Source organism: Podarcis pityusensis, assembly GCF_964106645.2.
Source record: "Podarcis pityusensis genome assembly, chromosome: 6".
NCBI classification, from domain to species: domain Eukaryota; kingdom Metazoa; phylum Chordata; class Lepidosauria; order Squamata; family Lacertidae; genus Podarcis; species Podarcis pityusensis.
This window is the reverse complement of record NC_138030.1, coordinates 7,156,898-7,181,808: the sequence shown is the minus strand read 5'-3', so window position 1 is coordinate 7,181,808 and position 24,911 is coordinate 7,156,898. Positions and strand designations below refer to the sequence as shown.

At 47.9% G+C, this 24,911-nt stretch overlaps 1 protein-coding gene across 5 annotated transcripts in view; it reads right to left on the bottom strand.

The window, feature by feature from the left end:
- Positions 1-269: 269 nt before the first annotated feature.
- The window catches only part of LOC308479948 (peroxidasin homolog), a 73,632-nt gene continuing 48,990 nt past the window's right edge, over positions 270-24,911 (bottom strand). For all 5 annotated transcript variants that reach the window (XM_081010999.1, XM_081010998.1, XM_081010997.1 and 2 more), the window contains 10 exons: positions 22,863-23,019; positions 21,689-21,797; positions 20,012-20,169; positions 17,509-19,012; positions 15,389-15,523; positions 12,733-12,941; positions 10,383-10,497; positions 7,629-7,722; positions 6,185-6,304; positions 270-5,008 (listed from right to left, as the gene is read on the bottom strand). In XM_081010999.1, the coding sequence (XP_080867125.1) occupies positions 6,206-6,304; positions 7,629-7,722; positions 10,383-10,497; positions 12,733-12,941; positions 15,389-15,523; positions 17,509-19,012; positions 20,012-20,169; positions 21,689-21,797; positions 22,863-23,019 (2,580 nt within the window). In that variant the 3' untranslated portion in view covers positions 270-5,008; positions 6,185-6,205. The remainder of the gene's footprint in view (positions 5,009-6,184; positions 6,305-7,628; positions 7,723-10,382; positions 10,498-12,732; positions 12,942-15,388; positions 15,524-17,508; positions 19,013-20,011; positions 20,170-21,688; positions 21,798-22,862; positions 23,020-24,911) is intronic.

Sequence of the window (24,911 nt, the reverse complement as noted above, 5' to 3'; positions counted from 1 at the left end):
GTTGGGATGCCGTAGTTGAAACAAAATAAAAAAATTCCTTCCAGTAGCATCTTAGAGACCAACTAGGTTTGTCATTGGTACGAGCTTTCGTGTGCATGCGCACTTCTTCAGATAGAACTGAGCATGCACACAAAAGCTCATACCAATAACAAACTTAGGTGGTCTCTAAGGTGCTACTGGAAGGAATTTTTAAAATTTTAGATCCTTTTAAGGTGGAGACTGCGAGAAATTTGCTCGAAGCACACACAGAGACACCACACACAGAAATCTATTTTTCTCCACATATAGTTTTATTTCCACTAATGTAGAAATCCAGAATTTTTAAAAAGCTTTTCTTGTCGATCACCTTCCCGCGGTCCAACTTTGGGTTTCTGGCTGAAGGAAACTGGAGGGCGGAATCAGAGAGGCGCTGCATTGCTAAGCTAAACAAATTACACCTACGGGTTTCTTGGTTTGAAACCTTGGCACAAGCAAAAAAAAACCATGCACGTGTTGCATCTAACAAATAATTATGTGCAGAGTAGTGAGATATCTCCACGGCTTGGGCCATCTCTCTCCTGGGAGGAAGGTACACCTGGTATTTTGCCTGGCACAATCCTATTCTTCCTGCTCCCTAGCAGGAAGTGATCGCATACTAGAAGCAGCAGTATCAGGGATGCAACAGGAAATGGACTGTGGTTCTAAGATCACCCAGTTCCTCTTGACACCGTCCAGCCACTCAGAAGAAACTAGAATTTGTGGATAGGATCCACCTCCCTAGCACCCCCTGCTGGCAATGTCCTCAGAACATAGCTGTCAACTTACAGATTTGAAAATAAGGGACCAGCAGCCTCGAAAATAAGGGATCAGCAGCCAAAATAAGGGATTTTCAGAGCACAGGGAGGTTCAACTTCTGAGCCCCTCCGAGCCAAAGGCAGAAAGCCCAGCCAGCAGCCAAACAAAGCCTCAAGCAGTGGTTCCCACAGTGCAGCAACCCAGCAAAGGGGATGCAGCAAGGAAAACTACCGTCACCTCTCCACTAGGAAGCGCTGAGCAAAGGCAAGTCCCCAGGCAACGCAGCCGATTTGATTGGCACAAGGCATGCAAGCTCCACCCCCTCAGTCGTTCTTAGACTCCTTATTGGGTGAGCAACGCAGCCAAGCAACACAGTTGGAGCCTCCCTCCTCCCTGGCCAGCAGGGAGGGAGGGAGAGGAGCTGCTTCCTTTGAAACCTGGGAAATTTAAGGGACATCATCAATAAGGGACAGCAGTGGGACATGGTGCTGGGATAAGGGACTTTCCTGCCAAATAAGGGACGGTTGACAGCTATGCCTCAGAAATGCCAGAATTTGTGCCCATGTGCAATAATCGAGGAATACTTAACACAAGGGCTATTTTTCTTGGAAAAGAGGTGCCGGAACTCACCATGAATGCCTCCCTTGTTCCTCTCATAAGTCTCGAATTGTAGGGGAATGAACACAGTAGGAACACGTTAAGGTAACCGGGAAAGGACAAATCAGTAATCAATAAGCTCAATGCTTTTAGCACCACCGCTTGCAATCCCTTTTAGCTGAAGAGTCAAAGGCAACCTGAACCCAAGAATTACAATGAGCATCATAAACTAACACAGTGGATGGAGCATAGCACCATTTTTTAAAATAGCACCTCAAAATAGACAGAGCACCACAAGTCCAGGTCAAACCCTGGTTTTGTATTTCCAGGATAAGCTTCAGAGTAAACTCGCAGTTGCAATAAATACAGAGGAGACGTCGCACTGGTTGGAGCTTCAGCAGCAAAGTGGCACAAGGGGTTGGCGTAAGTTTACCAGATTTTTTTCAGCGAATCCGGGGACACTTTTCAACTTCAATAGGAGTGGCAGGATTTTGTCAGGGGACTGATTTGTAAATCCGGGGACTGTCCCTGGGAAACAGGTTAGCGTGTATTGTAGCTAACCAGAAGGTTGGTGGTTCGAGCCCAACCAGGGATGGCTGCGGGCAGGGTCTCTGCATTGCCTCTGGGCCACCTGGCAGGATGCAGATCCTACCTCTTAGATAGCTTCCATGGCACAATGCCACAGTTATGCCTTCTCCCCAGCCACCGCGGAGAGCAGGGGACAGCAAACTTTTTCAGCAGGGGGCCGGTCCACTGTCCCTCAGACCTTGTGGGGGGGCAGGACTATATTTTGAAAAAAAGAAATGAATGAATTCCTATGCCCCACAAATAACCCAGAGATGCATTTTAACTAAAAGCACACATTCTACTCATGTAAAAACACCAGGCAGGCCTCACAAATAACCCAGAGATGCATTTTAAATAACCCTCCAAACTCCACAACATTCTACTCATGTAAAAACATGCTGATCATCTGCAGGCCAGGTTTAGAAGGTGATTGGGCCAGATCCGGCACCTGGGCCTTAGTTTGCCTACCCAGAGTATTGCTGAGATGGTGCCTAGAAAGCCCTAGCTCCCAGGCAGACCTGCAATGCCCAAGATTATTTCTGGAAAACCATGAAAGCTTCATGGTTTAACTCTGTAGCTTCAGCATGGGTTTAGGATGTTGACCCAGGGAATCCCTACATTTGCGCATTGGCTGCAGGTGCTAAGAGAGAAGAAGGCAACTTGCTCATGTTCCTATAGGATGGGGAATGATGCAGCAGGCGGGGTAGGGGGAAATCGGTCCCTGCTTCCGTGTGCTTTCGACTCAGGTTTCTTAATCACCACCCGTCTGCAGCAGGCCAGGGCAGGCTGAGGGCTCTTCCAGGCGACCAGTTTATTGAGCATTCATCCTGACTTGTTTGCAGAGAAATTAGACCAAGCCTCTGTGCACATTATTGGATTAAATGCAGCTGGGTTGCTTCTTTATCTCAATTTGGATCAAAGGTGGTGGGGGGGGAGTCTAGGGTTGCCATGTGTCCTCTTTTTCCAGGACACATCCTCTTTTTCAGGGGCAAAATTTCTGTCCGGGTAGATTTTTTTAAATTTGTGAAAATGTCTCTGGCTATACTTTCTGGATGAGACATAGACATAACTGGTGGTTGAAGACTTGCTTTCCTCTTCCCTTCTCCTGCCCCCTCAGCAACATATCACAGCTTCTAGAGCCTACATATAGTAAAAGTAAAGGTAAAGGTACCCCTGACCATTAGGTCCAGTCGCGGATGATTCTGGGGTTGTGGTGCTCATCTCACTCTGTAGGCTGAGGGAGCCGACATTTGTCCGCAGACAGCTTCCAAGTCATGTGGCCAGCATGACTAAGCTGCTTCTGGTGAATCAGAGCAGCACACAGAAATGCCGTTTACCTTCCCGCCAGAGTGGTACCTATTTATCTACTTACACTTTGACGTGCTTTTGAATTGCTAGGTGGGCAGGAGCTGGGACTGAACAACAGGAGCTCACCCCGTCGCGGGGATTTGAACCGCTGACCTTCTGATCGGCAAGCCCTAGGCTCTGTTATAGTAGGGTTATTTAAAACGAGGGTGGTCCTAGCATCCTCTTTTTTGCTCGTCAAAATATCTCAACTCTAAAGTCAGCAAAATGCAGTATTTCATAAGGAATGGCGGAAGGGGATTTCTGCCAGCATCATGTGTACGCTACTTCCCAAACCAGTGGCGGGACCGCACTGATTGCAGAGAGGACAGAACTGTGTTCACAGCTCAGATGTTGTGTGTTGGCACCTGTCTGTCTGATGTTGGCTATTTAATGCTCTTTCACTCTGGGGAGATGAGACAATGTTGGCTGCTTAATGCGCATTTGCTCCAGTTTGCTTGTGGGAAGGTTAGATGGCGCCGACGCAAAGCCAGCGTTATCCCTCGCCTTCCGGTATATAGAATCATAGAACTGTAGAGTTGGAAAGGACATCTCCAGGCAGGGCTGAGAGAGACTCCTACCCGAAAACTGGGGAGCCACTGCCAGTCGGCACAGATCTACAGGGACCAATGGTCTACGGCAGCTTCCTATGTTGTGCCAGAGCTCTCAATCAACTTTGATTACTCAACCTGAACTTGCCAGTTTGTGAATGAAACAGCAACTGTCTGGAAGCGCCCTGAGATTGTTTGGGCAGGTTACCGGGCACCTGAACGGAAACCAGATCTGCATCAAAGAACAGTCTGCGGAGGTGCTTTGCTAATGAGAATCCTGCTCACCACACCATTGGCGATGTGCTTTCCATGCGCCAGAAGCCTCCCGAAGTTTTGGGGCGGGTGGAAGTGTCTTTTGTTGAAAAGGGCAGAAGCAGCTGTTGGAATGTAGCCCAAGGAGAAGCAAGTTCAGCATCGGCTCAAGTATCCAAGCGGGTCTCCACCCGGTTTGGGGCGTTTCTTTCAAAATTTCACCCGTAGCTTTGGAGCGATTGTTGAGAAGAAGGAGCCTAAGGGAGAGTTCAGCCTACCTTTTCCGGGCTATGCTTTTCAACACGGCTGGCTTTGCACCTGGCATGGCGAGGGGCTGTTTCTGACAGACGTGCCCCTTCTTGTTGGATGCCGCTGTCAAAAGCTCTTCTCGGTTCATCAGTTGCTCAGCGATTCAGATTTCTTCCCTGCCACCAGCACGTGTGCTCAGCAAACGTTGGCTTTGCTCGGGCCCCAGGTGGGTCTTTGAAGACGGCGCTTTGTGACGGTGCCTCTGCGAAAGGTTGAATTGGGCTGGATGGCTTGCAAAAAATGGGAAGGAGATCTTCCCCGGGGTGACGGGATTTATTCTAAAGCAGCGTTCACCATTCTTAGCCAAGTGCTTTAAAGAGAGGAAGCGATGCCCTAGGAGATTCCAGGAGGAAACTGCTCTGGACAGCGTAGAAGCCAAGAATAAGTCATTCCTTGATGAGGCAAGGGGAAGTATGGAGATCTGGGGAGTCTGTGGCTTATCAGTGCAGTGGGCGAGGGGTTCAGAGAAGCGCAGTAGTCTGGAGAGGCATGACCAGATTTCGACGAACCCACGGTCATAATGATGCTGACACGGAGGGTCTCAGTTGAAGGAAAACGGGCTTTTCTTGTGGGGGGGACAGCTAGTGCATCTTGACGACAGTTCGCGAAACAGGCTGAGAAAGACAAAACAGAGCAGAGGTGCATTAAAACTGAAGGCAGTGAGTTTTTTCAAGGTGGCACATTAAGTCCTGGTTGTGGAGCAAAGAGCTGGTTCCTTGCATGCTGGGAAAACCTGCGTTTGCACAGGTTCCCACTCTGCTGAAGCTGACAGCCAGAACCTTTTGCCCTGGCGAGACCCACAGGACACCTAAATATGATGCTGCAGTTAATTTGGGTGAGCTCCAAAATATTAGTAAAGGTAAAGGGACCCCTGACCATTAGGTCCAGTCGTGACCGACTCTGGGGTTGTGGCACTCATCTCGCTTTATTGGCCGTGGGAGCCGGCGTACAGCTTCCGGGTCATGTGGCGAGCATGACTAAGCCGCTTCTGGCAAAACCAGAGCAGCACACAGAAACGCCGTTTACCTTCCCGCCGGAGCGGTACCTATTTATCTACTTGCACTTTGACGTGCTTTCGAACTGCTACATTGGCAGGAGCAGGGACCGAACAACGGGAGCTCACCCCATCACAGGGATTCGAACCGCCAACCTTCTGATCGGCAAGCCATAGGCTCAGTGGTTTAACCCACAGCGCCACCCATGTCCCTCCAAAATATTAGATCATGTTAATTAAACGTAAGTGTATTTCAAGAAATACCAAGCCCATTGGCAGGGGTACATCTCACTGATCAACCGCGAAGAATTCTGCCTGGAGATTTTTGCTTGCAGCCCTGGAAAATATTTTTTATTTTCCCCACATTCCCCATTTAAGAAAAGCTGAAAATTCAGGGGAAGGTGGCTGAGCCCGAGAAGCATCCTACTGCACCAGACCAAATAGCTCAGTCAGTAGAGCATAAGGCTCTTAATCTCAGGGTTGTGGGTTCGAGCCCCAAGTTGGGCAAAAGATTCCGGCATTGCAGGGGGTTGGACTGGATGACCCTCGTGGTCCCTTCTAACTCTACAGTTCTAGGATTCTATGAAATGCCTGCCTAGGCCATCATTCCTTCTCCAGTGGCCAGTCAGGTGCCGCTGGGGAACCCATAAGCAAGGCAGAAAGGGTGACAAACACACAAGAACACAGGTCTGCTACCGCAGAAGGTGCTCTTGAAACTCCAGCTGCCTTCAGCAACTGCCCCATAACACACACACACAACACACACACACTCTTTCAGCATCGATTTTCTCCTCACATTAGCACCGTGCAGAGTGGGTCATCTTTTCCTCAAGGCGGCTCCACTCTTCTGCTGCCAGCCATATCTGGCTGTGGTGCTTCTTTGATGCTGTCTCAGTTGACTTTCCAAGCTGTTAACCTGAAAGCGGAGGAAACAAGAGAGTTCATTAATGGGTCAGCAACTGCATTCAAAGACAGGGGTGCAATCTGTGGCCCTCCAGAGATTCTTGGTCTACGTTTGGCACCAGCCTGGCTGCAGGAGTTGCTGGAAGGAGGCATACAAGGCATCATCCAACTGCCTTAGGGATTTGTGTAGGGTTTACTCCTCAGCCTTTTCTCCACCCAAAGATCTCCCACCAGGCAGCGGAGGTTTAGGACCAGAATTTGCCTTCTCCTACTGTTATGTACTGAGTTGAATAGGATTCAGAATGCAGCAGTCTGATTGGTCCTAGAACAATAGGGTCCAGAATGCAGCAGTCTGATTGGTCCACAGGAGCCACCCAATCCAGCTCCAGGTGGAAGTGAATCTGCAACCTGATTGGCCTACAGGTGAATCCCGGAATTAGCCAATCACATGGGGTCTATTATGTAAATAATGTATATAAAGCAGACATTCTGGGGAAACTTCCATTCCTCCTCACCACTATGAGCTGAATAAAGAGCATGAGATCCACTCTCAACTCCGAGTATATTTCACCTACCTAGATGGACTACCTTCCCAGGTTGATGATGCCCATCTGCCCCTCACTTCCCTCTGGTAGAAACCAACTTCTTGACTGTTGGACCCACTCTCAGTCTTGTCCACTCAATCCACTGGAGCCTGTCTTCGCATGCAGGGGAGGTCTCTAACTCACTGAGGGTTTGAGACCCATTGACTACCTTCACTTGGTTTAGCCAGCCAGTCAAAGCCGTTTCGGTGATGTGGCCGCCGTTGCATGCTGACAGCTTTCAGGAGCCACATGGGAGAGCTGAGTGCAGGGTGAGGACCAAAGGTGGACAAACTGCCCCAGAAAGAGCATGGCATGCCAACGCCAGAGATACTGAAATATACCAGGAGTCGAGAGTGGATTTCATGCTCTTTAGTCAGCTCATTGTGGTGAGGAGGAAAGGAAGTTCCCCCAGAATGTCTGCTTTATATACATTATTTACACAATGGGCCCCACGTGATTGGCTAATTCTGGGATTCTCCTGTAGGCCAATCAGGTTGCGGATTCACTTCCACCTGGAGCTGGATTGGGTGGCTCCTGTGGACCAATCAGACTGCTGCATTCTGAATCCTATTGTTCTAGGACCAATCAGACTGCTGCATTCTGAATCCTATTGTTCTAGGACCAATCAGACTGCTGCCTTTTGGATCCTATTCAACTCAGTACATAACAGGTACCACCCCTTCCCTAATACCCCATACGCTCAAAGAAAAGAATGCACTTTAAATGTTTGGTGGGTACACAGACAAAGTCTACCTTTCTCTGAAGAGAGGAGATGGTTTTTTCCAGTTCGTTTACTAATGCCTCGAGGTCCTCCTCTGAAGGGGGGTTCTGAGAAGGTTCCTCCGGCCTGCAAGAAAAGATAGAAAAAAGAGGTGTGGCTTCATTTAAGGGGTGTGTCCAGGTGACTGCTCTCTCCTGCTATGAGCAAGGCAAAGGGATGCTGAGGTTGGGTAGGATGTGCAATCGGCCTTCTTCAAATTTTGAACCTCAACCGTCTTCTCTTTCCTTGCCCTGTTCCCCAACCCGCTGCCCATTGTCCCAGGAAGCACGATAAGGTGTTGGTTGGGTCCAACATACAAGGTCCAAAAGTTCAAAACCTTGAACACCTGCCTGCTTTGAAAATGCTTTCCAAGCAACCTGGCACAGAATTATCAGAGCGGGTGCAACTTTGGGCATTTTAGGCAGCAGCAAGAAAAAGGGATTTGGGGCATAATATTCAGATTTCAGATTGGGAAAGGTTATGGAAAACAGATTTGAAATTCATGGCAGAGGAGCGTCTCCACCCCCATCATTCTGCCCAGACAGTGAGGTCCAGCTCCGAGGGCCTTCTGGCGGTTCCCTCGCTGCGAGAAGCCAAGTTACAGGGAACCAGGCAGAGGGCCTTCTCAGTAGTGGCACCCGCCCTGTGGAACGCCCTCCCACCAGATGTCAAAGAGAAAAACAACTACCAGACTTTTAGAAGACATCTGAAGGCAGCCCTGTTTAGGGAAGCTTTTAATGTTTAATAGTTTATTGTATTTTAGTGTTTTGTTGGAAGCTGCCCAGAGTGGCTGGGGAAACCCAGCCAGATGGGCGGGGTAAAAATAAATTTATTATTATTATTATTATTATTATTATTATTATCATCATCATCATCATCATTATAGCGTGCTGTACGCTGAAAGAAAAGTTGTACTGCTGGTATTTAACTCCTAGTAAACTAGCAAAAAAAAAAAAAAAGGGACATGGGTGGCGCTGTAGTCTAAACCACTGAGCCTAGGGCTTGCCAATCAGAAGGTCGGCGGTTTGAATCCCCGCAACGGGGTGAGCTCCTGTTGCTCAATCCCTGCTCCTGCCAACCTAGCAGTTTGAAAGCACATCAAAGTGCAAGTAGATAAATAGGTACCCCTCTGGCAGGAAGGTAAATGGTGTTTCCGTGCATTGCTCTGGTTCACCAGAAGCGGCTTAGTCATGCTGGCCACATGACCCGGAAGCTGTACGCAGGCTCCCTTGACCAGTAAAGTGAGATGAGCGCCGCAACCCCAGAGTTGTCCGCGACAGGACCTAATGGTCAGGGGTCCCTTTACCTTTACCTTAAACTAGTAAAAATATATAAAACAAGTACAAATACCTGCTGGAAATGTAAAGAAAAAGAAGGTACCTTTATCATATGTGGTGGTCATGTATGATAATAAAAGCTTTCTGGGAAATGATATATAATGAATTGAAAAAAATGTTTAAAATAACTTTTGTAAAAACAACAACCAGAAGCCTTTCTATTAGAAATTATAAGTACTGACATTCCAAAGGAACAGAAAAGGCTCTTTATATATGCAACAGCAGCAGCATGGATGCTATTAGCCCAGAGATGGAAAGAAGAAAGAGTCCCCTACCAGAGAGGAATGGCAAACTAAGCTGTTAGACTACGCTGAAATGGCAAAACTGACTGGAAAACGTACTGGGAGCCAATGCAGATCTCTCAGAACCGGTGTTATGTGGTCCCGGCGGCCACTCCCAGACACCAGTCTAGCTGCTGCATTCTGGATTAATTGCAGTTTCCGGGTCACCTTCAAAGGTAGCGCCACGTAGAGCGCGCTGCAGTAGTCCAAGCGGAAGATAACTAGAGCATGCACCACTCTGGGGAGACAGTTCGCGGGCAGGTAGGGTCTTAGCCTGCGTACCAGGTGGAGCTGGTAGACAGCTGCCATGGACACAGAGTTAACCTGTGCCTCCATGGACAGCTGTGAGTCCAAAATGACTCCCAGGCTGCACACCTGGTCCTTCAGGGGCACAGTTACCCCATTCAAGACCAGGGAATCCCTCACACCCACCCGCTCTCTGTCCCCCCAAAACAGTACTTTTGTCTTGTCAGGATTCAACCTCAATCTGTTAGCCACCATCTATCCTCCAACCGCCTCCAGGCACTCACACAGGACCTTCACCACCTTCACTGGTTCTGATTTAAAGGAGAGGTAGAGCTGGGTGTCATCTGCATACTGATGAACACCCAGTCCAAACCCCCTGATGATCTCTCCCGGCGGCTTCATATAGATATTAAAAAGCATGGGGGAGAGGACAGAACCCTGAGGCACCCCACAAGTGAGAGCCCAGGGGTCTGAACACTCATCCCCCCCCCCCACTTTCTGGACACGGCCCAGGAGGAAGGAGCGGAACCACTGTATGACAGTGCCCCCAGCTCCCAGCCCCTCTAGACGGTCCAGATAGTTTCCAGGTGTATGTTACTTTTCTAAGCTAAGTCTGCCTTCTGGGATCCAATTGTAAACAGAATGTGATTAAATTCTTTTTATACTTTTATAGAAGACTGTGTCGTGTCTTATCTTTTATGAGGGAATAAAGGGAAAATACCAGAACAGTTATTATAGAGACTTTAGCGAGCCTGAGCAAACGCATCCGCTGAGTTTAAAAAGGGGAATGTTACTCTGCTAACCCTCTGTTGCATCCCTGAACATTCCCACACAATAAAATAAAAATGATTTGTGAAGAAAAAGTGACCAGTCTGCAGCTCACCTTAGATCTCCAGGCTTGGCCTTGGAAGGGTTTTCTTCTGGGTAGCTGAAGCCGGAAGATCTTTTGCTTCGGAACTGTTGGGAGAGGGCCCTAAACTGGCCCCGTGTCCTGCAGTCTGGGGGGAAGAGGAAGGTGTGAGTTTGAGGGTTTGAAAAGCTCAGAAACACTGGAAGAATGCTTATATAACTCTGATTCCAAAACAAGACAGCCTGAGCAGCTAAAAAATTTTCGACCCATATCTCTGTTGAATGATGATTATAACCTTTTTGCAAATATATTAGCAAATAGGTTGAAATTGGTATTAAAAGAGGCAATTCATTATGACCAGGCTGGATTTTTGCCAAGAAAAAACCCCTCATGGAATATGCAGAAATGGCGAAACTTACCTGAAGAAAAGGAAATCAAGATAACAAACTTTAGAATGGAAATGGTTTATCAAATATTTACAGATAAATTGTAAACAGATAAAAACACTAGCAGGATTATTGTAATAACCTGCAGTTTCGCAAGGGTATATGTGCGGAACAGGTAATGAAATGAGCAAGTGAAAGGAATTTGGATATGCAGAAGATATTTTTTTAAAAAAAATTAAGAAACCGCAGAAAGAGGGGGAAGGAAGTCAAATTTTGAAATGTTCAATTGATTGTAAAATTAATCAAATTAATCAAATGTACAAACTTGGAAAGTATAAATAAAAACTTTAAAAAAAACTAAAAAATTGAAAAGCTCAGAAACACATGCCCACCCCCAAAATATTTATCATTTTAGTGTTCCATGTTTAGCGGCTTCTGGGCAGAGGGAGGTGGAGGGTGATGTGTTTAGGCTTCATTTCATCTTGAAAAGGAAGCCTTAATATTATTTATTTATTTATTTATTTATTTATTTATTTATTTATTTATTTTATTATTAAATTTGTATACCACCATCTGTAGATCTTAGGGTGGTTCACAGCATAAAATGAAGATAACACAAAATACATAAAAAAATCAAGAACAAAACACACCAATAACCTCGCTCACCCCACCTCCTCCCACAAACACACTGAAAAGGATCTAGGATGCAGGCCAAAGGCTGGGTTGAAGAGGACTGGCGCCTGAGGAGAGCATTCCACAAATGGGAGCCACTACAGAAAAGGCCCTGTTTTCGTGTTGCCACCCCGCTGACCTCTTTTGGAGGAGCCACACAAAGAAGGGCCTCAGATGATGATCGCAGGGTCTGGGCCGGTTCTTATGGGGAGACACACCTCTCTAATAATTTGCTTACAAACATCCAGGTACGGCGGATGTGTATGATTGTGTGTACAGAAATAAACCTTTAGGCAGGTGGCACTTGCCACAATTAGGAACGCGAGGAGAAATTGGATTCATTTCACATTTGGAAGCAAATCTCTCCAATTTCAACTTTTCAAAACAGTAGGCATTTTACCATTAGAAATTTAAAAAGACATAAGACCACTGTTCATGTATGCCACCACAGCATCAAGAATTCTTGTGGCAAGGAAGTGGAAAAACGAAGCAAAACCGACAATCTCAGATTGGCAGATACTCATGTTAGAATATTTACAACTAGCAAAACTGACGGAAAGAGTTAGAGGAGTATTGAACCAGAAACTATTTGGAGAATGGAGAATATTTAAGGATTATATAAGATCATATTCTACCAACCACACCATATTAGCAGAACTTGAGTGATACTTGTAAACAAGTATCTTGTGGAGTAGATGGGAACAATATTAAAGAATATAAAACTGTGCGGAAAAAACAACGACAGTATAAACAGTACAATGAGAATGATTGGAAGACTTGTTTTGTCAGAAGTCTTTTTTATTTAAGTGTTTATTTAAGTATTAATTAGGAAGATTAAGTTTTTTTATGCACATAAATCTGTTTTTTCTTCTTTGTTTTTTCTGTATTTTCCTATTTTTTCTTAATTGTTTTTTCTTTAATTTTCTTTTTGTAGTATGAGATTGTCAATTCTTTGTATATGTGTGTAATTTAAATTAATATTGAATAAACATCCACAAACTTTTTATTGATAATAATCAGCTAAATAGTTTGAGGATCTATACAACTTTGTAACATGCAGAAAACAGCATTTTTAGAGAAACCAAAGACTGGACCTGAGGGAGGTCGGGGGTGGGTGTGGGTGTGGATGGGTTTTGTGTGGGAGGGGGGAGGGAGGAAAAATGGAGGGGGGGGGACAAGGATGATATGTTTTTGGATAATATGTCTTGTTATAATTTTGAATACAAAATAATTTAAAAAATAATAATTTAAATTAATAAAGATTATTTTAAAAAACGAAACAAAAACAAAACCCACAATTTCCCCTCCCATCCTCATCACGTTACCTTCGCAGCAGTCCTGCCAGAGGCGCAGATCCACCTCCGGGATCTCATCGCAGCTGACCATGCCTTGTGGGTAGGCTGCGACCCGGAAAACATCCTTCTGCAGCTGCCTGATGTGGTCGCTGTTGTCACAGATGATGCGGGCGAGAGACACCTGCCTTATCTGCGTGAGCTGGGCAGGGCTGAGCACACTGGGGTTCTCGTACCAAAACCTGATGGGGGAAATTGCACGTAAGAGCATCAGCGATGGACCTGTAAACAGCAAGCAAAGGATGCGAGGACAAGGTGGGGAGCCTTTGGTCTTCAGGAAGAAGAAGAGTTTGGATTTGATATCCTGCTTTATCACTACCCTAAGGAGTCTCTGAAGCTCAACATCCAAAAAACGAAGATCATAGCAACTAGTCTCATCACCTCCTGGCAAATAGAAGGGGAAGAAATGGAGGCAGTGAGAGATTTTACTTTCTGGGGCTCCATGATCACCGCAGATGGTGACAGCAGTCACGAAATTAAAAGACACCTGCTTCTTGGGAGAAAAGCAATGACAAACCTAGACAGCATCTTAAAAAGCAGAGACATCACCTTGCCAACAAAGGTCTGTATAGTTAAAGCTATGGTTTTCCCAGTAGTGATGTATGGAAGTGAAAGCTGGACCATAAAGAAGGCTGATCGCCGAAGAATTGATGCTTTTGAATTATGGTGCTGGAGGAGACTCTTGAGAGTCCCATGGACTGCAAGAAGATCAAACCTATCCATTTTTAAGGAAATCAACCATTAGTGCTCACTGGAAGGACAGATCGTGAAGCTGAGGCTCCAATACTTTGCCCACCTCATGAGAAGAGAAGGCTCCCTGGAAAAGTCCCTGATGTTGGGAAAGATGGAGGGCACAAGGAGAAGGGGATGACAGAGGATGAGATGGTGGGACAGTGTTCTCGAAGCTACCAGCATGAGTTTGACCAAACTGCGGGAGGCAGTGGAAGTGCCTTGTGTGCTCTGGTCCATGGGGTCACAAAGAGTCGGACACGACTAAATGACTAAACAACAACAAGGAGTCTCAAAGCGGCTAACATTCTCCTTTCCCTTCCTCCCCCACAACAAACACTCCGTGAAGTGCGTGAGGCTGAGAGGCTTCAAAGAAGTGTGACTTCTTTGTGGAAGTCGTTAAAACTGCAGCTGTTTTATAAAGGATTGTTATTTTGACTGGAGTGTAATTGGAATTAATAAGATTTTGGAACGCAGAAATAAAGTAAATCATCAAATCATTAATTCTAGCACGCAGGGTGCCACCTAAATTGCATAATTTGGCATCTGAACAATTGGTATTAATGATTGTATTATAATTTGGCATTGTTATAATGAGGCTATTATTGGATTATTGTAGTTGAAAACTAATAAAAATTATTATCAGAAGATTCTTAATCTCCGGTGTACAGGCTGGTAAATGTGAAATGTTTATGCATGTAGGTTTATTGCAGCACAAGCACAGCAGCAAGTGTTTAAATAGGTGAATGAGATATCACTATAGACAAACATGTCTATAAACAAACAAATATCTTACACTAGGGCTGCCATACGTCTGGGATTTCTCAGACATATCCAGGATTTGTCTGTCGGAAATAGCGTCTGGGTAGAATAGACGAAAATCAGTAAAAATGTCAGGGAAAACCCATGTGGGAAGTGATGATTTTTTTTGGTGAATTTCCTTAAAAATAGGTCAAAAACTTCATAAACCTTGACATCTGCCGGGAGGGCGTTCCACAGGGGAGGTGCCACTACTGAGAAGGCCCTCTGCCTGGTCCCTGTAACCTCACTTCTTGCAGGGAGGGAACCGCCAGAAGGCCCTCGGCACAACGATTGGGGTAGAGACGCTCCTTCAGGTATACTGGACCGAGGCCGTTTAGGGCTTTAAAGGTCAGCACCAACACTTTGAATTGTGTACAGAAATGTACTGGGAGCCAATGAAGATCTTTCAGGACCGGTGTTATGTGGTCTCGGCGGCCACTCCCAATCACCAGTCTAGCTGCCGCATTCTTGATTAATTGCAGTTTCTGGGTCACCTTCAAAGGTAGCCGCACATAGAGCATGTTGCAGTAGTCGAAGCAGGAGGTAACCAGAGCATGCAGCACTCTGGCAAGACAGTCTGCGGACAGGGAGGGTCTCAGCCTGCGTACCAGATGGAGCTGGTAGATAGCTGCCCTGGACACAGAATTAACCTTCACCTCCATGGACAGCTGTGAATCCAGAATGACTCCCAGGCTGAGTACCTGGTCCTTGGAGTCATAGAGTTGGAAGGGACCTGGAGGACCATCTCGTCCAACCCCCTGTAACGCAGGAATATGAAGCTGCCCCATATGGGGAACTGAACCTACAACCTTGGCATTATCAGCACCTTGCTCGAACCAACCAAGCTATCCAGTTGATTTGTGCTGGTGGACTGATTGCCATTCCCATCCTGAGCCCTGGCGACTGAGGGCTGTGACTGTGTGCTGCTCTCCGCTGGCAGGGAACAGCTGTTGTAGGAGTAGATCACGACTGCAACCTCAACCACCCCCAAAAAGACAAGCCTCCAAGGATCTAACGAGGAGACTTCTAAACCTCGAGGGTTCCAAATCAAAAGATGGAACCCTCGGATGGAATGGCAAATGGACTTGGCTTGGCTTACCTGTCTCCATCTCGGAGTCTTCGAAACTGAGTCGCTAATAAGCACATGAGTGTTGGCCCCACTCTGGTGCCCGGGACAAGGTCCTCCACCATCAGGGCAGGAAACAAGTCGATGTTCTTTGTAATTCCATATAAACTGCAGAGGGAGAGGGGAGAGAGATCAGCTGGAGGAGCAAAAGTTTGCCTGGTGTGTGTGTGTGTGTGTGTGTGTGTATGTTGTGGCCCTGCAGATTTTGCTGAACTCCCATCAGCTGGGACACGGGTAGCGCTGTGGGTTAAACCACAGAGCCTAGGACTTGCCGATCAGAAGGTCGGCGGTTTGATTCCCCGCGACGGGGTGAGCTCCCGTTGCTCGGTCCCTGCTCCTGCCAACCTAGCAGTTCGAAAGCACGTCAAAGTGCAAGTAGATAAATAGGTACTGCTCTGGCAGGAAGGTAAACAGCGTTTCTGTGTGCTGCTCTGGTTCGCCAGAAGCAGCTTAGCCATGCTGGCCACATGACCCGGAAGCTGTACACCGGCTCCCTTGGCCAATAAAGCGAGATGAGCACCACAACCCCAGAGTAGGTCACGACTGGACCTAATGGTCAGGGGTCCCTTTACCCTTTACCTAACTCCCATCAGCCCCCAACTACCACGGCCCATGTCTGGAATGATGGGAGTTGTAGTTCAATAGCATTTGGAGGGTCACAGTCCCTTCCCCATACTGACCTAGGAGGGTATCTGCGGTATGGCTTAAAAAGACCTGAGGGGAGATCGTAATTCTGTGAAGGGCCAGGATGCCTCTAGTGGAGAAGCTGAAGTACCCACACCAAAGTGCAGTTCCCAGGATTCTTTGGGGGAAGCCATGACAGATCAGGGCCAACAGAGGCATTACAGACATGGCGGATCTGTGTTCAGATCTTTCGGCCTTATTGTTGTGGCGGCTGCTGCTGCTGCTGCTGCTTTGAAGCCAGTGTGTGGGGATCCATGTTTGATCAGAGGGGCAATGCCAGGGTAGGAGGTATTCAGCCCTTCCCCATGTTGTTTCTCTAATACAAATTGGGAACAACTGTGGCTCAGTGATAGGGCATCTGTTTTGCATGCATAGGGTCCCAGAAGAACAGTCTGAAACTCTGGAGTGTCCATACAGGTACTTGCTCACTATGTGGAAATGGTGTGTTGGGGGGATTAAATAGTCCCCTCCACCGCCACAGACGCTCTGATAAAAACAGTCTCCCTCCTAGAAAAAAAAAAGTTTTAAAAAGTAAGGATATCTAATCACCAGTCTCTCCTGTCACATTTGATTTGACTCTTAAAAAGGTAAAGGACCCCTGACAGTTAAGTCCAGTCGCGAACGACTCTGGGGTTGCGGCGCTCATCTCGTTTTACTGGCCGAGGGAGCCAACATTTGTCTGCAGACAGTTTTTCCAGGTCATGTGGCCAGCATGACTAAGCCGCTTCTGGTGAAACCAGAGCAGCGCATGGAAACACCATTTACCTTCCCACCGGAGTGGTACCTATTTATCTACTTGCACTTTGACGTGCTTTCGAACTGCTAGGTTGGCAGGAACTGGGACCGGCCAATGGGAGCTCACCCCATCGCAGGGATTTGAACCGCCGACCTGATCGGCAAGCCCTAGGCTCTGTGGTTTAGGCCATAGCGCCACCCTTGATTTGACTCTTAAAGCAGCATAAAACCAGGATAGGTTTGCAGTGCAGATATACCTTGGGCAATCTTCAAGATACTTGCAGCAACTGAGTCAACGCTTGCTATGGACTGCAGCCTGACATGGAACGGAGGCATGTAAACACTACAATCCCTTTGTGTGTTGAGTTATTCACTTCCGTTGCTAAAGGCAATATAATTTGTGAGCCTCAAGAGGCTAGAGGACTTTGACTCCTATCAGCCTCTCCTAGTGGGGCCTACGATCAGGGAAGATGTGAGTTGTTGCCCAGCAAGATTTGGAGCCACAGGTTCTCTGCGCCTGACCTAGAGCAACAGAAGTAAATGGTCTCATGTGCTGGGGTCGGGGGGAGAAGCAGGAAGGCTGGCGTTTGGTTGTTGCACAAAGGAGATACCTAAAGGAGGGTTGGTTACAATTGTCGCTGACCTCTCTGGTGCCCTTTGGCCGGGCCACCTACCTCCTGAGCTTCTCCCTGATCTCAAGGTTCCTAATCTCGTTCTTGAGGTCGTCAAACTCCTGCGCGGACGTGAGGTTGCAGAAGACCCGGAAATCATTGTAAGGGGGGATGCCGTGGTCGCGCCCCCTCTGGATGTTGATGGCTGCCAGGTCCAGAGAGACGGAATGGGCCATGGAGAAGAGCTTCTCGGTCAGCTCCATGTTCAAGAGTTCAGAAGGCACTCGCATTTTCCCGGGGACCCCGAAGAGTCCGCGGAGAAGCGGGTCGATGCCGCCTTCCTGGGTGATCCTGAATGGCGAGAAGAAGGCCTTGTGAAGAGGGAGGTGGCCCTGCCGGATGGGCTGGAAAGTTTCGTTGAGCCGGTAGAGGAGAGGGTTGATGAGGGTGTGGCCGAAGCGGAAGGCGGCCGTGGCGAAGGCGTTCAGGATGCCGGCGTTGGTGTTGGGCTCGTAGCCTTTGTACTCCCCCAAGACCTTCATCCCGGCTTCCCCGAAGATCTTGGGCAACCAGTGCGCATACGTGATGTGCTGCATCTCGGCCCCCACGATCTTCCGAGCCTCGTGGTAGATGGTATCCCCGTCCCAGTGAGGGTTCAGGGCCAGGAGCTTGGTGGCCACACGGTTATGCTCCCGGAACCACAGGGTGTGCATGGAAGTCAAGGCCAGCTGCTCGTTGGCTCGGTGGTCGCCGGCCAAGAAACACGGGACGGGACTCTCGCTCTCGTCCCGCATGCATTCGGTGGGAGGCCCCACGGCGAAGGGGAGGAGGTGCTTCCCGGAGCTGGGGACCACCTGCCCTTGCTTCAGGAGCCCCCTCTGGTTGCTGAGGTCCCTCAGCTCCAGAGACTCGTGTTCTGTGCTCCCGTAGACGTTGGATGCATCGATGAACGAGGTGAGGTGGTTGATTTGCTCCCGGGCATACACGGAGTTCATCAGCAGAGAGGTCATCCCGCTACCACACACAGGGCTGGAGCGGACGAAGAACATGCAGTGTCCGTTCCTCACCCGCGGGTCGTTTTCCGGGATCATGACGGAGAAGCAGGGAGGGTCGTTGGTGCACACCTGGCTGCACGACGCTCCATCGGAGAAGCGCGCCATGCTGATGGCCGCCACGGTCTGGTCCATGTCGTGGTCCAGGAACTGTCCCCATTGCATCAGCATGTGAGTGAACTGGTCGTCGGGCGTGATGGTCTCGGTGCCAATCATGGCGGTCGAGACCAAGCGAGGGAGCGGCAGGGGGAGCTCCCGGGAGTCGTCGGCCAGAGAGAAGCCTCTGGGCAGGTTGAACCCGTTCTGGTAGGCCGGCTTGAGCAGGCGCTCAAAGGCGGTGAGGGAGGCTCCCCACATGGGGTGCTGGAGGTTGTTGCATGAGCCGTCGTGGGTCCGGTACTTCCTGTGGAAGCAGATGTCGGAGCAGTTGGGGGTGCGGCGGTGGGCAGAGCAGCCAGACAGGTTGGCGATCATGTTCAGGTAGTGCGGGGAGACCAGGTCGTTGTAGCGGTACCCTGAAAGACCACTCCCAGAGCGTTACCCAATGGATTAGAATCAGAACAAGCATTTGCTACAAAATGAATTCCTTTTTCTAACATTGCAAATCTCACAACCGGATTGTGAGGCTAATAATTCCAGGATATCTGGAACCTTCCCTAAACCGTCGCAGGTTTATATTTATTTTTAAAGTTTCTAGCAAATGCCTAGTCCTTCAGAGGGAAACTGTAATTACATATGAGCTTCCGTACTGGGCCGAATATAACCTGCACCTGCAAATAAGCCACACCTTCCAAATTTTGCAGCTTGGGGAAGGTTTGGGAGCCGTGGATGGGACAGATACCCTTGCCCTGCGCTCCCGGGCTGCTCTTGGGGGGGAGCCATACCGCTTTGCCGGGGACCTCCCCTGTCCCCCCCTTTGTTCCAACAGCTTGGGGAAAGCTTGGGAGCGGTGGGTGGGCTGGGCGCTGTTGCCCTGCACTCCTGGGCTGCTTCCGGGGGGGCGGGGTGGAGAGCCATGACGCTTTGCCGACGGTGTACAGCCGCAAATATAAGCCACACTTTAACTTTTCATGATTGGAATTTGGGGGGGAAAGTGTGGCTTATATTCAGGCCAATACGGTATGCCTTCTTAAGGCAAAGGAATGACCACATGACCACAGAGAGGTCCTTATAGCCTCCCCTTTAACCCAAAGGTTTCTAGGCCAATGAACATTTCGTTCAAATGCAACACATTCTCAGCATTTTATTAAAATGCAGTCTACGTCCAAATAAAAACCAGAAAAGCAATTCTAGGATGGAATCTTAGCAGCAGACACACCAGTTCCTTAACTCAGTCTCCTGTACATCCGAAGGGGGGAAACACATGTCTTGACTTGACACTGAAAAGTTGCTAACGTGGGGGACAAGCAGGCCTCTAGTGGGAGTGATTTCCATATCTAGGGCGCCACAACAGAGACATAACACATAACATGCTCTCATGGTTTGTTGCTGCTGCTCAGTGGTGCCTTTATTACCTGTTCCATTCATGTCCACAACCAAGCCTTGCTGTACATGTTCCTGGATGAGCTGCAAGGTCCTTTCGAAGATCTCTCCGGCCCTAGCTGTCTCGATGGTGTATGGATCCCGCGGGTAACGGAAAAGAGCCAGCAATTCATTAGGAGTTTTCGGTCGCCTGTCCGGAGAGGACAGAAAACCATTTTTAAGCGCCATTGCATGTTCCAAAAGCCTCTGCATTATCGGCTGAGATACTAATAGCAATCCGAGTTCTCAAACGTGCTGGTCTTTATTGCAGCCAAAATGGCTCTATTCCTCCTGTCCACAAGAGGGCGATATCAGCAGGCTTGGGGGAACCCCAAGCTATGCAGGGGGATAAACAACCTTTCTACTCCAAAGAAAGTCCCATTCAGTTCAATGGGGCTTCCTTCCAATTAAGTGGGTATAGGATTATAGCCTTGGAAGTGGGGGGACGACGACCCCCAAAGCTACCCAGGGATGACTAAGGATGCTCAGTGGTCACACAATGCTGGCTGACTATTGGGGCAGGAGACAGAAAACTAGGGGAGGAGAGTGGAATGGAGTATCCTGAAAAAGAGCAGGCCACAATGGAACAGTTTGTCACAGCTCCCACTTGTTACTTTTACTTTCAGTTAGGGAAGCGAGAAAACGGCAGTTTCCGCTTCCACTTGCATCCGTCACAATCAGCGCCGATTCTGTTCTGCTGCAGTTTGGTTTCTGACAAATACTGCATTCTTTGTCTTGCTGTCTGCTATTCACTGTGTGTTACACAACTGTTTATGTTCATTTCCATGCTGAGGAAACATGAAAACTACCGTACTTTTCTGTGTATTAGATGAGGTTCAAACCCCCCCCCCAAAAAAAAGAATGCTAAAAAATGGGGGGAATGCACTTTATACATAGTTAGTGCATATTGGTGACATGGGATTGTTTGGTTCTGCTAACTGGAGATTGCCGCGGGGTTCTTGGTGTCTGTGAAAAGGGCTGGTGTTTATTTGCTGTTGCTGCAGCAAGAAGTGTGGGTGATTTGCAGTTGCGGCAGCGCAGGTCAGACGGGTGAGCAATTTTCAGCAATATTGCCCTTAAAAAAGCTCAACAGCTCTGGTCCAACCCCCCCCCCCCAAAAAAAAGCTCAACAACTCTGGGCAATCTCCCCCCATTTTCTTAAGTTTGAACCCCCCCAAATAGGTAGCGTCTTATACATGGGGGCGTGTTATACACGGAAAAATACGGTATGTGTCGTTTGCAGACTTAAGAAAACAATGATGTGAAAGATTGAATTTGCTTGGCTCATTTCCACTCCTGACCACAGACAGACAGGTGGAATGCAGCCATTCCTGCTTCCTTTTCCATTTGCGTGGGAATTCCTACTTCCCGTGAAGTCCCTGGCCGAGTGACAACTGGGGACTCTGCTACATTTGTGAAGATAAAGTGCTTTATATGCTTTATAACACTGAGACACCAGATGGCGCTGTGAAGTCCCGTTTTCCGCTAACGGGATTTCTCTGTATGAAATTTGCAACGTGTTTAACCAAATCGCTTCTTTGATGTGTCTAGACCCAGCCAGGGTGGGAAATGACCGCAAAACTGCCCTCCCCACACAAAATGGCTTCTGCATCTGTGCGGCCTTCCCATCTGCCCCTGTAAATGTGAATTTATTCTCCAAACGGTCTTACTTGCTAAACAGCTCGGTGCGCGTAGAATTGATGGCGTGGTCCACACTGCTGATGGCTTCTTGGATCGAGGTAGCTACAAAGGTGTCGCCGCTTCTGCCAACGTTTGTAGCTTTTTTAAAACCACAAAGGTGGCGGCGGTGGTGGTGGGGAAAGAGATTCAAAATTTAAACCACTTCCATTTTAGAATCATCTGCCTTGAAAACAGTAACCTTACCGCCCAATACACCAGCTCCTAGCACATATTTTGAGTTTGCTTGGAATGTGAAAATGTCAGAACAATAAGAATAGTTTTGCTTTTTCTTGCACCCATAAATGCCTTTCCCTTGCTTTTTAGCATAACCTTCTGCGCTGCACACATTGGTGGCAGAGATTTGCATTTCACATAGAAGGTTTCTCCAGGTTAGGCTGGAAAAGACTCCCACCTGAAACCCCAGCAGCTGCTGCCTGTCCGTGTAGACAATATAGAGCTATAGAACCATGGTGTGACTCATAAGAAAGCTTCCTATGCTCCCTGCTGCGTTGTGTCACCCAGAGAAGGGGCTACAGGCAGGGATCTGCAAAGAATCCTTTTCATTTTATGGGGGGGGGGGATATTTTGCAAATGTATGCAGATTTAATCAACCAGCTAATCAATCATCAATAAAATGTACATGCTTAATCAACTAGGGTTTCTGTAACTGAGTGACAACCCTGCTTAGAAAATGTAGATCTAGAGGATTTTAATCTCACCTGTAAGGTAACAAAAACTATGGACAACTCGGATGGATAAAAAACGTGGATAACAGATTGATTTGCAGATGTAAATGTTCATATTAGGACCCATGGAAGGGAAGAGGGAAAATCTCGAGATTCAGAGCATGGATTTGCAATTGAATTTGTTGTACATTTATTTCTTTTTAAAATAAAATAAAAATTATTTTTTAAAAATAAAAGAAAACGTAGATCTAGGATTGCATGTTGGTATGGATTGTATATGGGTACAGGGGTGCAGAAAAGCCAGCCATGCAAACTGGCTCCAACTAGACCAGCCTTTGCCAATCTGGTGCCCTCCAGCTACAACTCCCATCAGCGCCAGCCAGTGGGAGTTGTAGTCTGAAACAGCTGGAGGGCGCCAACTTCGGGAAGGTTGCATGACCAGGCTAACACTGCAGATGCAAAGGAAGATTGCTCTCACCTGTGATTGTCAGTTGCATGGTGCTGGAAGTAAACCCAAATGTGTTCCTGGCTACGCACTCGTACCTCCCTTGGTCAGCCATCCCCAGGTCTCGGATGGAGAGGGTCCCTTCTCTGTTGATGTGGAACTTGCCGCTCTCTGTGATTTGAATTCCTTCCTGATATGCAAGGAAAAGAGGTTTTGGAGCTTGGATAGACTAGGTTCAGCTTTGGCCCATGCTATGCACACAGGATGGGACACGGGTGGCACAGTCCACAGAGCCTAGGACTTGCCGATCAGAAGGTCGGAGGATCGAATCCCCACAACAGGGTGAGCTCCTCTTGCTCGGTCCCTGCTCCTGCCAACCTAACCGTTGGAAAGCACGTCAACGTGCAAGTAGATAAATAGGTACCGCTCCAGCGGGAAGGTAAATGGCGTTTCCGTGCGCTGCTCTGGTTCACCAGAAGCCGCTTAGTCATGCTGGCCACATGACCCGCAAGCTGTACGCTGGCTCCCTCAGCCAGTAATGCGAGATGAGTGCCGCAACCCCAGAGTCATCTGCGACTGGACCTAATGGTCAGGGGTCCCTTTACCTTTTTATGCACACAGGAGAATGGGGTGGGAATGCATGGGGGGAGGGGTGCATCACATGTGTGAATGTTCCTCTGTGCTAAGACAAGCAAACCACAATGCAAATAGAAAATCAGTAGGTGAGCTATTTTTCTATTTCAAAGGTTGATTTTTTTAGAGAAGACTTTTACTAATGTGGAAGTGCATTCAAAACTTGAACTTATCCCTTCCAGTCTTCTTTTATGTGTTGACTGAGTCAGAAAGCCAAAACAAAGTGATTATTATTATTATTATTATTATTATTATTAATATTATTATTGCCTGGGTAGATATTAGTGTGCAGGCACTTGCTTTCCTCCAATGGATATCTGCATGTGCAAAACTTGCATTTTGGAACAAATTGTAAAGGTAAAGGTAAAGGACCAATGTCCAGTCACAGATGACTCTGGGGTTGCGGCGCTCATCTCGCTCCATAGGCCGGCATTTGTCCGAAGACAGTTTTTCAGGGTCATGTGGCCAGCATGACTAAGCCGCTTCTGGTGAAACCAGAGCAGGGCACGGAAACGCCGTTTACCTTCCTGCCGAAGCGGTACCTATTTATCTACTTGCACTTTTTGGCATGCTTTCGATCGGCAAGCCCAAGAGGCTCAGTGGTTTAGACCACAGCACCACCCGCGTCCTGGAACAAATTGTACCTCCCCAGAAAAAAATGAGATGAAATTGGACACCTTGATCCCCAAACTGTGCGTGGGCTGCTTGTTTGGCACGTGCAAGTCTCCTGAAAAAACCCAATTCATGCTGACTTTGATCCAGGAAGAAACGGTTGTGTGAAGTGATACACTTTGACAGCCACCAGAATACAGTGGTACCTCGGGTTACAGATGCTTCAGGTTACATACGCTTCAGGTTACAGACTCCGCTAACCCAGAAATAGTACCTTGGGTTAAGACCTTTGCTTCAGGATGAGAACAGAAATCATGCTCTGGCGGTGTGGCGGCAGCGGGAGGCCCCATTAGCTAAAGTGGTGCTTCAGGTTAAGAACAGTTTCAGGTTAAGAACGGACCTCCGGAACATATTAAGTACTTAACCTGAGGTGCCACTGTACTCACAAGTGCAAACTAGGGCTTGCAGGCTACGGCGTCTCACCCAGCTGTCCACCAGATGTCAGCAAAGGCATTGCAAAAATTCGATTGGCAGCAAAAGACAAGTCATCTCAGGCTACGGTCGCATGGCACATTGGGCTGTGTTCCTTCGCATGCACTCTTCAAAGTTCTCTTTGAGATTTGGGACAGAGGGCCGGGCTTCAGATTAGGGATGTCTGCGCTGCCTGAACTCTTTTTGGAGACCCAAAATAACCGTTGCTCCCCCCCGGATACTGGAGGTGGTATGGAAAAGGCTTTGCACATTCAGTCCACCATTCTCTCTGTCCACAAACTTTTGGTAGCCCAACTGGGAGCTGTATTTTACCCCTTACAGGCCTAAAATTCTCAGCACCCTCAA